Raw genomic sequence first — 16,314 nt, 5'->3', positions numbered from 1 at the left:
AACTGGGCCGGCCCACATGTTGCGATCGATTCATCTGGAGCGATCCAGATTCCAGGAAGAACGGTCGGAACAGAGCAATCCGGATAGATACGAACCGGTATTCACTTAGGGGTGGCAGGGAACGTAATTTTAATAAAAAACACAGGGTAATTTAAAGTTGGACGAAAATTTTGAGGAGAAACCTTACTTCCTTTATTAGTAGGTAAAGATTGCCGAACCGAGCTTTCCTGCATAGCCTGGCCTGATGGTGCTTTAAGAACCAGAACCAGTTCATGCAACAAAGAGACTGAGCCCAAGCAATCAAATGGGCCGAAAATTGCTGAACCGATGCAAGCCAAGGCGAGGCCGAACAACCAAACACGGCCCTATGTTTCTCGACAGGAGAAGGCATGTATTTTGACAGTTAAACATTTCATCTTAAATTCCATACGACAACGACAAGACAGGATAAAAGTTTTACAGCATATATGTTACACATAGGCCCAATAATCCCAGGGGTAGCACATCTCTGAACAAGCTTCTATTGCACATAGTACTGGTTGCTTACTGTTGAGATCATCTATATCATGCAGCTGTTTTTTGTCCATCACACGAGTCATTCCAAATAAATATGACAAAAATGTCCTCCTGCTAAGGTAGTTGACACGGCAGTACATGGTCAAACAAGTGGATTCAGATGAGCTTCTTCTTATGGAAGAACCCTTGCAAATGCCATAACTGCAGAACGGAGACAACAACGCACACGCCAAGTGACAAGATGCTGAACCAGGCAACCCTAGAATTCGTTTTCTCGCTCACTTCCCGCATCTCCGCCTCCCTGCATAAACAGATCACAAATTATGCAATGAATTAACCATTCCAACTAATAAGTTATACTCCCTCTGTTCCTAGATATAAGCCATATAGTTTCTGACACGGAAATTAAAAAACACACATTTAGGAAAAATTACACCATGTTTGGATAGGTTTAACCGTAGGCAATTGACGTGAGCTAATAGAGTACTTGCATAAGATAAGGAAAACTAATGAAATCCCTAAAAATATTGTCCATACAAGCGGGGCAATCCGCAATACACCTTATATTCTGGATTTTTTTCTCAAAAAACTATATGGCTTGTATATAGGAATGGAGGGAGTAATATAGATTATTAAATCTATTAGTTTGCTTGTCCATATCCTAAATATCTCACATGCACGTAAAAGCATCTAAGAGTTCCAAAGAGGGGTCCAATCTACATACCAAGACAAATGATGAGGCCAGCAGGTTCTGTTTCACAATACTTTATAAAATCACTGTTTTTTTACATAACTGTTTGTTGAAAGCATATTTTTATACCTACATAACATCCAACTGGAAACAATACAGACTACAGACTTCGCTACCTAGATAGAGTGAGTGCAGCATAGCAGAACAACCACAATATGTTATCTGGCTATTAAAACACACACAAAAAGTAGAATGACTAACTTACCTTGCTTTGAGATACAATAAGTTATGATGAATGGATTCAACTGCAGCTTCAAGTTTCCTGAGCTCTAATTCTACACCCTGAATACAGAAACTTCAGATTATTAATAATCTGGAACCCAACACAATGCACTACATTGAACTATAGCGGCAATTAGAATAGGCTGTATTTAAGTAATCGATAGTCAGACCTCAATTTTCTCCTTCTTGGCAACAGAATCCCAGTCCTTTGCAGCAATCCCTATCTTCCAATCAAGATTTAGAGATACTCCTGCTCCTTTCTCTGCACTGTCTAGCCAGAAGCAAGCAAGGTAGTTCCCAGCTTCTGTAGTTGTGAACGCAAATTGGCCAGTTGTGGCATTTTCATTGTTATGTATGGTATTGCCATATGGTGAGGTAACCTAAACAAAACATGAACATGTGTGTTATAAAGGAGTAACTAAACAAGACAAAGCATTATACCTTGAACAATCATCACTTCTAAGATATCTTTCACAAGACTGACAACCTATGGACATGATATGCTCATTGTCACTAATTATATGTGTGAACATTAGCCAAGAAAAAAATCACCACATTTATACACACTCTACATGAAAAAACACTACTTTTCCTGCAGAATAAAGTTTCCATCAGCCATCACTACAAAGAACAAACAGAAATGTTTCAAAAGGAACAAAGAGCACCAGAAAAGTGTGATACGGTATCAAAGTGTTGCTTGTAGAATCTACAGACAGAGTTGCTGCCTTGTTGCTAATCCCATTCCTAGTTATTGGTACAGCTTTTCAGTTATGAGCTACAGTGCACATGTATCATCAAATCACCGGTTCCCTCGACGGCCCAAAAACACATCATGAGTTGTAACTCCAAAGTTCTCCTTATCTACAATAGGCTGACTGAGGAGTGGGATCGTATGACATCTCCCCATGTTCACCCGTCTGCCCATATACAAACATGACTGCACTTTACCACAATCGCCTACGAGTTCTCATCGGCCCATCAGTAACACCTATCATGTATACCAATCCAGTCCCTCATCTGTTGTATCTTGGTATCCTTATCGCTAATCATCCTTTCTTAGCCTCAATACCTACAAGCATGCTATTTTAAATACAGGTTAACAGGTGCCCACAGAAAAAGTGGAGGCCTGCGGCTGCAGGTCACGTTACTTAAGGGATTGCCAAAGTGCAGAAGTATTCTCAAATCACAGCATGTTGCCCCAATCTGAAGCAATGATCAAGTGAAGCTTTGAGTCAAATCTCATCAAGTCCACCAAGTCTAGCTCAATGGATCTACCCTCATCTGTTTGCCCAGGAACAAAGCACAAGAGCACATGAACAGATTCATCACGAAAGTACCGGATTAACGCGTAGTGCCAACTTAATAAACCCAAAATTGGTGCATGTTGACTTCTCAGGAGGGAGATGTAAACTTAAACTAAGTGTGCTTGTTCTTCTATTCTTGCAATTTATTCTAAACGCCTCAACTTAATTCGTACAAATTGCCAGAGGCGCTGGCTTTGACTTCAACAGTCTAATCTACTAACTATTCAACAAAGACGCACAAATAATCAGAGCAACAAAAAAAAATCAGAGCAACCCAGTAGTATCTCTGACCCCCAAATTTAGGTACACCTGAATCACAACAAGCGCCAGTTCGCCGGTTCAGATCAGGATCAAACCACTACAAGCAGAAAACGAGATGATTGGATCACGGGAGGGGGGGAGGGGGGATTGCGCCGCGCTTACCTTGACGGCGACGGTGGGGTGCGAGGTGGGGTGGGACTCGTACATGATGGCGTAGTCGGCGAGCACCACCACGTTGGGCTGGATCTCCTCGGAGACGCACTTGGTGCCCGTGGGCGGCAGGTCGAGCCACACCGCATCCGCGGCCAGCATCATCATCGCCGCCAAGAGGGCCGCCAGCACCAGCGAGGTCGCCGTCGCCGCCATCTGCGCCGATCTGGGCACAGGCTGTGCCGTGCCGGGTCTCTCTCCGAGTCTCCGGTCAGGGGGAGTCGCGGGGAGCTTGGACTAGCGGTGGACAGGAGTAATGGCGTTGGCTCGAGGGAGATCTGTTTGGAATTATGTACTTTCCGGTTGGGTGCATACGAAGAAATTCCCCTGCCACACGGCTTGGCTCTGACAAACGGGCTGGCGAGTCACGGGAGCGTTTTCTTTTCTGGGTTTTTTTTAGGGTTGTTTGTGCGCATCTTGGGCTGTCAGGCTGAAATCCGGCCCTAAGAGCATCTCCAGCCGCGTCCCCCAAACCGTCCCCCAAACCGCGCCGGATCGAGCGTTTGGGGGACGTGTTTCGTTCGTGCCGCGTTTGGGGGACGTCGCTCCCCAGCCGCGTCCCCCAAACGCCGCCCCCAAACATTTAAAATAATTTTTCTAGCATTTTTATTTCAATTTCCACAAACTAATACATAATTTGGAACGTGGTTTACACGAAAACACGGTTTGGAACATGGTTTTCCACAAACTAATACATAGTTTGAACCATGGTGGACACAAATATAAAATATTGCAAAGAAACTAAACCTAACTAGGCCGTGCATCGAAGGTTTCGTGTGTTCGCTGCTAAGAAAGAACACTCGAGGGCACACCCAGATCACCTAAGCTGGAAAATCCGGCGGGAGGATGGTGCCCTTGTTGGTTCTACCGATGAGGCGAACAAGCGTAAACCTCCGTGCACGTATTCGGCTGCGAAGAAACAACACTCATTCGGTCGTCCTCCTCGTCGGTGCCGTCGTCGTCCCTGTCGACGTGGTAGTCCCGGAGGCGGCGCCTCTCGTCGAAGACCTTGACGCTCATGTCCTCGTTGCCGAAGTAGGAGAACACGAGGATGAAGCCGGCCTGGGAGGCTGTGGTGGCGCGCGAACTTCTCCCAGCCGATGTTGAAGTACATCTTGCCGCGCGCGTCGTAGATCGCCTTGACGATCCACGGCGGTAGCCGCACGAATGCTCCCGCGGATGCATCGTGCGCGGGCGTACGCCGCCGACGTACTCGGCGAAGGAGTCCGGCAGCCTGCGGATGCCGCGCGGGTCGCCCTTGAGGACGTGGACGAACTCGAACGGGACGTCCGGCTCCACGTCCATCTCCGACGATGATGAAGGCGGCGGCGTGGAAGGCGACGGCGAGCGTTCGGGCTGCGCCGCGGCCACGACCACGACCACGGCCGCGGCCGCGAGGTCCGCCTCCGCCTCTACCGGACATAGCGTCGAGTCTTGTTGAGAGATGGTGGCGGCTAGGGTTTGGGAGAGAGGCGCTAGGGTTTGTGTGTGAGAGGGACGATGAGAGGCGCCCCTTTTATAGGCCGGAGGGGCGGAGGAGCGGTGGCGCTCATTAACGCCGGCACGCAGAGCTAGGCGCGACGGGACGCGTCGGCCGCGCCCTCGCGGAAGCTCGCACCGTCGGCTCGCGCGCCAATAACTTCCGTCGCGAGGTAGGCGACGGTTAGGTTTAAATTAATTGTGCCGGCCGACGGGTCGGCCCCGCCACTCCCCGCCTCGCTTTCGTTGTGTCCGGCGTCCCCGGTGCGTCCCCCGTGGGACGGGGACGGGCTCGGGGCGCCGGACACCGAATGGGGGCGCGCCGAACGAAAAAGGGCTTTGGGGGACGCGGCTGGAACGCTTTTTTTGTCCGGCGCGCCCCAAATCGCTTTGGGGGACGGTTTGGGGGACGCGACTGGGGATGCTCTAAATCAGATAAAACAAGACGAAATTCGAACATAAACGAAATTTAAAGATATTTAATAGTACTAGCCTAGCGGAAGCCCAGCTAGCAGTCAACGGAGGCCCTCCACTCAACCTTATCTTCTCGCTTGACCCCAGCAGCCGCACCGCACACGCACCCTATCTCCATCTTCTCGCGAGCCTCACGTTTCTCGCGCGCGCGTGTGAAGCTACCGCCGCCGGCTCCCACTGTCCTGGCCAACGATGGCCGCTCCTGTCGAACTCTCCTTGCACCGGCGGCCCGGCGCTGCCTCCTCGACCTCCATCCGCCCGCCGCCCATGTTGACCATGTCCGCCACCGGCAGCTCCACCTACCGCATCCTCACGCCGGCGCTAGTTCCCCTCGCCTGGCTCGCCATGTTCCGCGCATCGGCTCGTCTCTCTGCCGCGAAGCTCCGGCGTAGAGGCGCCGGCTCGCCCTAGGGTTCGGCCGCCGCCCGTCCGTATTCCGCCGTCGTCGTTCTCCCCACCGGTGCCCGGTCCCCATCGTGCTCCATCTGGCTGCGGACGGTGCCGTCGAGGTGGCGGCTCCTCTTGGGCGCAACAGCAGAGCTGGGTCGGACAGTGAGTGGGAGCGCAGGTTCCACGGCTGGCCGTTGCTCATAACCGCCCTCGCCCTCGGAAGAAACGGAGAAGAAAATATAAACGAACCGGTACCATGGTAGAGACCGTATTATGCGATTTGGTGGGAGGGTAAATCCGTCCAAATAAAAGTTGGACGAAAATTTTGTCAGAAACCTTAGCTCCTTTATTATTAGGTATAGACTAGGAAAATTGCCCGTGCGTTGCACCGGGAACTACAAATTAAAATAATATCATGGCACGGTAAAAAAAACACGAAAGGATTATGTTTATTCTTTATCTCCTCCCACGTTCTAGTTGATGCCTTCTTTACTTCTTACCTTGGATTGCATACAACTATGTGGCGATGCAAATGCCATTTTACCTCATATACGCTAGAAAGCCCGGCCGCCCACACTCACCTTGATGGCCTAGAAGGCGGCAAGGTAGCCCGGCCGCCCACTCTCACCTTGATGGCCCAGAAGGCGGCAAGGTGTGGCAGCTTCGGTGATTAAGTGACCTAAATTTGCATGTTCTTTTGCACCATCATCCAATGGAAGAACAATGGATATTCGGATATCAATTCCACCACTCTTGGTGTTCACAATCGTTGCAATATGACATAATTTCTATTGGTTGTACAATAATTTGGATATTCGAATCTCAACTCCACCACTATTTTGCACTATCATCCAATGCATGTCTGTTTCATTGTTTGTACAATGATTTGGAACAATATGAATTAATTTCTATCTCTCACTATATCTTTATTTGACCTTAGATTTTGATTTGTACCATTCGAACATTTTCTGCTAAATATTTTCTTTCCTTGAGCATTGTACACCATTCCTCTCGAAATAGAAAAGAAAAAACTCAGCAGCTTGTGATATTTTTTATGTGCATCATGGAACTACAAAATATATCATGTTTATCATCTATAAAATAAAGGCGCACTCTTGTTGGTCTCCAGCGGCTTTTGTCATAGAAAAAAAAATTACACGGACGAGAAAAGTGTGCAGACGAAATCTCACCTTCAGCCCATGCCCAGCTTAAATTAACATAACCGTACCTGCTAGGCTGCTAGTAATCAGTCTTTATTGGATTCCCGTCTGCTGCTAATATTGTCTAAAAAAAAACTGCTGCTAGTAATCCCTTCCAAACAAAAAACTGCTACTAATTCATTCGTTCCTGAATCCCCATCTGCTCGTCCCCATCCCAACGCCATCTATCGTTCACGGCTCCTGCACGCGTGCATCCTATCGCCACCGCACCCCGGCCCCTTCTCAGATGCAAGCACCGCCGCCCGTACCATCCTCAACGCAAAGCGTCGCCCGGCTCCTTCCAAACTTCTCTCAGGTCTCGCATCAGCGGAGCTCGCGCAGCTGTACCGGACGGCGAGCTCGGTCTCTCGGTCTGGCGAAGTCGCGAAGACCTACACCTTGCGCTCCCAGCCTCGCGAACACAGAAGATCAAAACGTGGTCGGCCGGGGCGGTTAGAGACGGAGGAACAACACAGGTCGGACATCGTCCGGGAGCAGGAATCTGTTTTGTTTTGGTTGGTGGGAGAGCGCAGCCCAGCCGGCGTCCGTCTCCTGGCTCGACGTGCAGCCTCCAGCCCGGCAGGCGTCCGGGCGGCGTCGACCGTCTGGACCACGTTCGCCTCCGAGGGCCTCCTCCGCTGTTCCCCTCCATCCGTCTCGCTCGTCTCTTCCAGCAATTGAAAAAAATAATTTGAACGAAGGAGAAAAACGAACCGGTATAAGGACAGTTTGTAGTATTATGCGATCTGGTGGGAGGGCAAAACCGTCCAAAAAAAAGTTGGACGAAAATTTTGGCAGAAACCTTAGCTCCTTTATTATTAGGTATAGATATACAGACGAGTTTGTACATATATAGGCCGAATTCGTAATATATTTGAATTCGACCATGGAAACAAAAACTAGATTTAATAACGGTCTTCTACATGCCGAAATGACTGTACAAGGCTGTGTAGTCGCCGCCGTCGTTGTCGTCGCTCGAGTTGCCGGCGTCCTCAACCGGCGGCACCTCGTACCAACGGCTTGATCCAGCACCAGGGTCGCCGCGTGGCGGCGTCGGGCGGTAGAGCTCGTCGTCGCTGCTCTCTTCAAGCTTGATGAGCGGCACGGGCTTGGGCGTGACGGTCGGCGCGGCGGTCGGTTCGGCGGCGCGGACGGCGCGTTGCCGCGCGACAGCCAAGTCCAGCAGGCGCCGCTGCTGCTCCGCCTCCTGCCGCTCCCAGTCCCTCCTGTACCAGTCGAGCGTGGCGTCCATGTGGAGTGTGTTGTCGGTGGGGCGAGGTCGTTGAGCGACCTGGCGATCGCCTCCGCCACCACGGCGTCCTCGGCACGCTTGGCCTCCTCCTCGGTGAGCTGGGATGCGGGGGCGGTTGCGGCCTCCTTCTTCAAGGTCTTCCTCTTGCGGCCGCGCGAGGGAGACGACGGCTGGTCGCGGATGACGAGGGTGCCGCTGCTGCGCCCTCTGGTCGGCGGTGGAGAGGACGGCTCCTTCTTGACGACGGTCGGCGTCGAAGGCGGCGGAGCCAATCCACCGGACCTCGACACCGACCTCGACCCAGACGATGAGGAGGACGGCGCCAACCTTCGCGGCATCCAGGAGCTACTATGCCAGCACGACACGGTAGGCGCCACCGGCGGCGGCATCCCCGGAATGGGGGAACTGCCACCCTCGATGTGTGCGAGCACGTTCTCGAGGGTGCGGCCAGGCGCGCTCCACCAGCGGCTGAAAGTGCATGGAGCCCACATGTGTGGTTTTGGTGATTAATGACAATCCCTATGGACTAATGTTTGCATTGAGTTATATTTGTAGGAGTTGTCCATAGGCAATGCATGAACCATATGTTGGCTTCAAGGTTGCAATAAGAAGAAATTGATGAAGGATATCAAGTGTCGAGTATGTCTTGAAGATGAAGATGAAGTGAGCCCTCAAGTTACTTCAAGACATCAACATGATGAAGAATGAAGAAATAAAGTGCAAGTTCAAGATGAGCCAACTCGAAGAGATCACATGCTTGAACCTTGCCATCCATATGGTCATCATGGACATGTGAAGATGCGCCGAAGAAGAAGCTCTCACATAGTGGAGTATGAGGGAGCATTTCGCATGACTTCATCAACCAAGCACAATCAACAAAAAGGCGTTCCATCTTGTTGCGGTCAAGACCGTCATCATCAAGCTCAAGTGGAATGCGCAAGGTTAAGGTTTTCTCTTGATAGGGTTTCTTTCTCACCGGTCTCATGGTGTAGTTGGATACCAGTTTATAGTTTAGTTGTCGTACTATCATGAGGGCTCTCGAGTGAGTAACTCGATCGTATCCTTCGGAGAGCTTAAACCTTTACATCGTTACATCATCTTTCTTGGTTGTTATTTGGATCTTATCCATATGATATTTTAGAGCTTGTGCTTATTCTCATGACAAGCTCTAGTTCATCGAAAACGGATTTCGCATAGATCACTTGTTGTGTTTTCGAGTTTGGCGATTTTCTCGGTTTCTCATGTTGAGGTATTGCACCTATAAAAATAATAGAAAATCACCCCCACTGGTTTCCAACAAAATTGGTTTCACTCTAATCGGAGCTACCAATCTTCAGATATTGATTTTACAAGTTTGTTAGGCCAGATAATTCGGGCCGGATATTTGCAAAATATCCGGCCCCCAAAAATCTGCTAAGGACTTTCTGGTGAGGCTCTCAGTACTCCTGAAAAGGGGAGATCCTAATGGCGCGTGATGCACACGTCCGTTGGGAACCCCAAGAGGAAGGTGTGATGCGCACAGCAGTAAGTTTTCCCTCAGAAAGAAACCAAGGTAATCGAACCGATGAGGAGATGAAGGCCACGTGAAGGTTGTTGGTGAAGGAGTGTAGTGCGGCGCAACACCAGGGATTCCGGCGCCAACGTGGAACCTGCACAACACAATCAAAATACTTTGCCCCAACTTAACGAGTGAGGTTGTCAATCTCACCGGCTTGCTGTAAACAAAGGATTAAACGTATGGTGTGGAGAATGATGTTTATTTGCGAAGAACAACAGAGAACAATGATTGCAGTAGATTGTATTTCAGATGTAAAAGAATGGACCGAGGTCCACAGTTCACTAGTGGTGTCTCTCCAATAAGATAAATAGCATGTTGGGTGAACAAATTACGAGTTGGGCAATTGACAAATAGAGAGGGCATAGCAATGCACATACATATCATGATGACTAATATGAGATTTACTTAGGGCATTACGACAAATAACATAGACCGCTATCCGGCATGCATCTATGCCTAAAAAGTCCACCTTCGGGTTAGCATCCGCACCCCTTCCAGTATTAAGTTGCAAACAACAGACAATTGCATTAAGTACTGTGCGTAATGTAATCAACACAAATATCCTTGGACAAAGCATTGATGTTTTATCCCTAGTGGCAACAACACATCCATAACCTTAGAACTTTCTGTCATTGTCCCAGATTCAATGGAGGCATGAACCCACTATCGAGCATAAATACTCCCTCTTGGAGTTACAAGTATCAACTTGGCCAGAGCCTCTACTAGCAACGGAGAGCATGCTAGATCATAAACAACACATATATGATAGATCAATAATCAACTTGACATAGCATTTCATATTCATCGGATCCCAACAAACACAACATGTAGCATTACAAATAGACGATCTTGATCATGATAGGCAGCTCACAAGATCTAAACATGATAGCACAAGAGGAGAAGACAACCATCTAGCTACTGCTATGGACCCATAGTCCAAGGATGAACTACTCACGCATCAATCCGGAGGCGGGCATGATGATGTAGAGTCCTCCGGTGATGATTCCCCTCTCCGGCAGGGTGCCGGAGGCGATCTCTTGAATCCCCCGAGATGGGATTGGCGGCGACGGCGTCACAATAACTTTTCTCGTATCGTGGCTCTCGGTACTAGGGTTTTCGCGACGAAGAGAATAAATAGGCGAAGGGGCAGAGTCGGAGGGGTCCCGAGGGGCCCACCCCATAGGCCGGCGTGCCCCCCCTCTTGGTCGCGCCGCCAGGTGGTGTGGGGCCCCCTTGGCCCCTCTCCGTCTCTCCTTCGGTGTTCTGGAAGGCTCCGTGCAAAATAAGACCGTGGGCTTTTGTTTCATCCAATTCCGAGAATATTTCCTGTGTAAGATTTACGAAACCAAAAACGGCGGAAAACGGGAACTAGCGCTTCGGCATCTTGTTAATAGGTTAGTGCCGGAAAATGCATCAAAATGATGTAAAGTGTATATAAAACATGTGAGTATTGTCATAAAACTAGCATGGAACATAAGAAATTATAGATACGTTTGAGACGTATCAAGCATCTCCAAGCTTAGTTCCTACTCGTCCTCGAGTAGGTAAACGATAACAAGGATAATTTCTGAAGTGACATGCTACCATCATAATCTAGATCAATACTATTGTAAAGCATATGAGATGAATGAAGTGATTCAAAGCAATGGTAAAGATAATGACTAAACAACTGAATCATATAGCAAAGACTTTTCATGAATAGTACTTTCAAGACAAGCATCAATAAGTCTTGCATAAGAGTTAACTGATACGTCCCAAACGTATCTATAATTTCTTATGTTCCATGCTACTTTTATGATGATACTCAAATGTTTTATACACATTATATGTCATATTTATGCATTTTCCGGCACTAACCTATTGACGAGATGCCGAAGAGACAGTTGATGTTTTCTGCTGTTTTTGGTTTCAGAAATCCTAATAAGGAAATATTCTCGGAATTGGACGAAATCAACGCCCAGGGTCCTATTTTTGCACGAAGCTTCCAGAAGTCCGAGGAGAGACGAAGTGGGGCCACGAGGCGCCGCCACAACGGGCGGCGCGGCCGGCAAGGGGCCGCGCGGCCTGTTGTGTGGGGCCCCCGTGGCGCCTCCGACTTGCCCTTCCGCCTACTTAAAGCCTTCGTCGCGAAACCCCCGATGCCGAGAGCCACGATACGGAAAACCTTCCAGAGACGCCGCCGCCGCCAATCCCATCTCGGGGGATTCAGGAGATCGCCTCCGGCACTCTGCCGGAGAGGGAATCATCTCCCGGAGGTCTCTTCATCGCCATGATCGCCTCCGGATCGATGTGTGAGTAGTCCACCCCTGGACTATGGGTCCATAGCAGTAGCTAGATGGTTGTCTTCTCCTCATTGTGCTATCATGTTAGATCTTGTGAGCTGTCTATCATGATCAAGATCATCTATTTCTAATCCTTCATGTTGTGTTTGTTGGGATCCGATGAATATTGAATACTATGTCAAGTTGATTATCAATCTATCATATATGTTATTTATGTTCTTGCATGCTCTCCGTTGCTAGTAGAGGCTCGGCCAAGTTGATACTTGTGACTCCAAGAGGGAGTATTTATGCTCGATAGTGGGTTCATGCCTCCATTAAATGCGGGACGGTGACGGAAAGTTCTAAGGTTGTGGATGTGTTGTTGCCACTAGGGATAAAACATCGATGCTTTGTCTAAGGATATTTGTGTTGATTACATTACGCACCATACTTAATGCAATTGTCCATTGTTTACAACTTAATGCTGGAGGGGGTTCGGATGATAACTTTGAAGGTGGACTTTTTAGGCATAGATGCATCTTTGGATAGCGGTCTATGTACTTTGTCGTAATGCCTCGATTAGATCTCATAGTACTCATCATGATATATGTATGGGCATTGTTATGCCTTCTTTATTTGTCAATTGCCCAACTGTAATTTGTTCACCCAACATCTGCTATCTTATGGGAGAGACACCACTAGTGAACTGTGGACCCCGATCCTATTCTTTACATCTGAAATACAATCTGCTGCAATTGTTCTTTACTGTTCTTCGCAAACAATCATCATCATCCACACTATACATCTAATCCTTTGTTTACAGCAAGCCGGTGAGATTGACAACCTCGTTGTTACGTTGGGGCAAAGTTCTGTGATTGTGTTGTGCAGGTTCCACGTTGGCGCCGGAATCCACGGTGTTGCGCCGCACTACACTCCGCCACCAACAACCTTCAACGTGCTTCTTGGCTCCTCCTGGTTCGATAAACCTTGGTTTCTTTCTGAGAGAAAACTTGCTACTGTGCGCATCACACCTTCCTCTTGGGGTTCCCAGCGGACGTGTTAACTACACGCATCATTAACTCATAAAGCAATAGATTCTTAATAGAAGGTTTTGAAGCAACACAAAGGAAGATATAAGTTTCAGCAGTTGCTTTCAACTTCAACATGTATATCTCATGGATAATTGTCAACACAAAGTAATATGATGAATGCAAATAAACAAGTATGTAAGAATCAATGCACACAGTTGACACAAGTGTTTGCTTCTAAGATAGAAAGAAGTAGGTAAACTGACTCAACATAAAGTAAAAGAAAGGCCCTTCGCAGAGGGAAGCAGGGATTACTCATGTGCTAGAGTTTATTTTAGAAACATGGAAACAATTTTGTCAACGGTAGTAATAATTCATATGTGTTATGCATAAAACATCCTATAAGTTGCAAGCCTCATGCATAGAATACCAATAGTGCTCGCACCTTGTCCTAATTAGCTCGGATTTCCATGGATTATCATTGCATTACATATGTTTCAACCAAGTGTCACAAAGGGGTACCTCTATGTCACTGTACAAAGGTCCAAGGAGATAGATTGCATTTGATTTCTCGATTTTGATAGATCTCAACTTAAGGACATCCATACCGGGACAACATAGAAAACGGATAATGGACTCCTCTTTAATGCTTAAGCATTCAACAACGGATAATATTCTCATAAGAGATTGAGGATTAATGTCCAAATCTGAAACTTCCACCATGATACATGGCTTTGGTTGGCGGCCCAATGTTCTTCTCTAAGAATATGCATACTCAAACCATTTAATCATGATAAATCACCCTTACTTCAGACAAGACGAACATGCATAGCAACTCACATGATATTCAACAAGGGTGTAACAGTTGATGGCTGATGGCGTGTATTTCACACGTTCGTTGGGCAACCCCAAGAGGAAGGTATGATGAGCACAGCAGCAAGTTTTCCCTCAGAAAGAAACCAAGGTTTATCGAACCAGGAGGAGCCAAGAAGCACGTTGAAGGTTGATGGCTGCGGGATGTAGTGCGGCGCAACACCGGAGATTCCGGCGCCAACGTGGAACCTGCACAACACAACCAAAGTACTTTGCCCCAACGAAACGAGTGAGGTTGTCAATCTCACCAGACTTGCTGTAACAAAGGATTAACCGTATTGTGTGGAAGATGATTGTTTGCACGGAAAACGGTAAAAACAAGTATTCCGAGTAGATTGTATTTCGATAAAGAGAATTGGACCGGGGTCCACGGTTCACTAGAGGTGTCTCACCCATAAGACGAAACGACATGTTGGGTGAACAAATTACGGTTGGGCAATTGACAAATAAAGAGAGCATGACCATGCACATACATATCATGATGAGTATAGTGAGATTTAATTGGGCATTACGACAAAGTACATAGACCGCCATCCAAGCTGCATCTATGCCTAAAAAGTCCACCTTCGGGTTATCATCCGAACCCCCTCCGAGTATTAAGTTGCAAAGCAACGAGACAATTGCATTAAGTATGGTGCGTAATGTAATCAACAACTACATCCTTAGACATAGCATCAATGTTTTATCCCTAGTGGCAACGGCACAACACAACCTTAGAACTTTACATCCTTCGTCCCGGTGTCAATGCGGGCATGAACCCACTATCGAGCATAAGTACTCCCTCTTGGAGTTAAAAGCATCTACTTGGCCGGAGCATCTACTAGTAACGGAGAGCATGCAAGATCATAAACAACACATAAGCATAACTTTGATAATCAACATAACAAGTATTCTCTATTCATCGGATCCCAACAAACGCAACATATAGAATTACGGATAGATGATCTTGATCATGATAGGCAGCTCACAAGATCCAGACAATGATAGCACAATGGGGAGAAGACAACCATCTAGCTACTGCTATGGACCCATAGTCCGGGGGTAGACTACTCACTCATCACTCCGGAGCGACCATGGCGGTGTAGAGTCCTCCGGGAGATGATTCCCCTCTCCGGCGAGGTGCGGAGGCGATCTCCGGGATCCCCGAGATGGGATCGGCGGCGACGGCGTCTCGGTAAGGTTTTCCGTATCGTGGCTCTCGGTGCTGGAAGTTTCGTCACGGAGGCTTTAAGTAGGCGGAAGGGCAAGTCGAGAGGGGGCACGGGGGCCCCGGATGACGGGCGGCGCGGCCAGGGGGGCCGCGCCGCCTAGGGTTTGGCTCCCCTGTGGCCCCACTTCGTTTCGTCTTCGGACTTCGGAAGCTTCGTGAGAAAATAGGCCCACGGGCTTTTATTTCGTCCAATTCCGAGAATATTTCTTTACTAGGATTTACGAAACCAAAAGCAGCGAACGACAGCGGCACTTCGGCATCTTGTTAATAGGTTAGTTCCGAGAAAATGCACGAATATGACATAAAGTGTGCATAAAACATGTAGATAACATCAATAATGTGGCATGGAACACAAGAAATTATCGATACGTTGGAGACGTATCGGCATCCCCAAGCTTAGTTACGCTCGTCCCGAGCGAGTAAAACGATAACAAAGATAATTTACGGAGTGACATGCCATCATAAACTTGATCATACTATTTGTAAAGCATATGTAGAGAATGCAGCGATCAAAACAATGTGTATGACATGAGTAAACAAGTGAATCATAAAGCAAAGACTTTTCATGAATAGCACTTCAAGACAAGCATCAATAAGTCTTGCATAAGAGTTAACTCATAAAGCAATAATTCAAAGTACAGGTATTGAAGCAACACAAAAGAAGATTAAGTTTCAGCGGTTGCTTTCAACTTGTAACATGTATATCTCATGGATATTGTCAACATAGAGTAATATAATAAGTGCAATAAGCAAGTATGTAGGAATCAATGCACGGTTCACACAAGTGTTTGCTTCTTGAGGTGGAGAGAAATAGGTGAGCTGACTCAACATTGAAAGTAAAAGAATGGTCCTCGTAGAGGAAAAGCATCGATTGCTATATTTGTGCTAGAGCTTTGATTTTGAAAACATGAAACAATTTTGTCAACGGTAGTAATAAAGCATATGCATCATGTAAATTATATCTTATAAGTTGCAAGCCTCATGCATAGTGTACCAATAGTGCCCGCACCTTGTCCTAATTAGCTTGGACTACCGGATTATCACCGCAATACATATGCTTTAACCAAGTTTCACAAAGGGGTACCTCTATGCCGCTTGTACAAAGGTCTAAGGAGAAAGCTCGCATTTGGATTTCTCGCTTTTGATTATTCTCAACTTAGACATCCATACCGGGACAACATAGACAACGAGATAATGGACTCCTCTTTTAATGCTTTAAGCATTTGACAACAATTAATTCTTTTCTCATTAGAGATTTGAGGATATTTGTCCAAAACTGAAACTTCCACCATGAATCATGGCTTTAGTTAGCGGCCCAATGTTCTT

General features: G+C 47.4%; 1 protein-coding gene across 1 annotated transcript; it reads right to left on the bottom strand.

Moving 5' to 3' along the window:
* Positions 1–403: 403 nt before the first annotated feature.
* On the bottom strand, positions 404–3,432 carry LOC124685225 (transmembrane emp24 domain-containing protein p24delta3-like). Its single transcript, XM_047219555.1, has 4 exons — positions 3,217–3,432; positions 1,660–1,869; positions 1,473–1,549; positions 404–817 (listed from the first exon to the last, which is right to left on the bottom strand). The coding sequence occupies exons 1-4, from the start codon at positions 3,418–3,420 to the stop codon at positions 673–675; spliced, it is 636 nt and encodes a 211-aa protein (XP_047075511.1). The 5' UTR covers positions 3,421–3,432; the 3' UTR covers positions 404–672.
* Positions 3,433–16,314: the final 12,882 nt, after the last annotated feature.

The sequence above is a fragment of the Lolium rigidum genome, chromosome 1 (assembly GCF_022539505.1).
Source record: "Lolium rigidum isolate FL_2022 chromosome 1, APGP_CSIRO_Lrig_0.1, whole genome shotgun sequence".
Lineage (NCBI taxonomy): Eukaryota > Viridiplantae > Streptophyta > Magnoliopsida > Poales > Poaceae > Lolium > Lolium rigidum.
The sequence above is the reverse complement of the archived record's forward strand: the minus strand, read 5'-3'. Positions and strand labels throughout refer to the sequence as shown.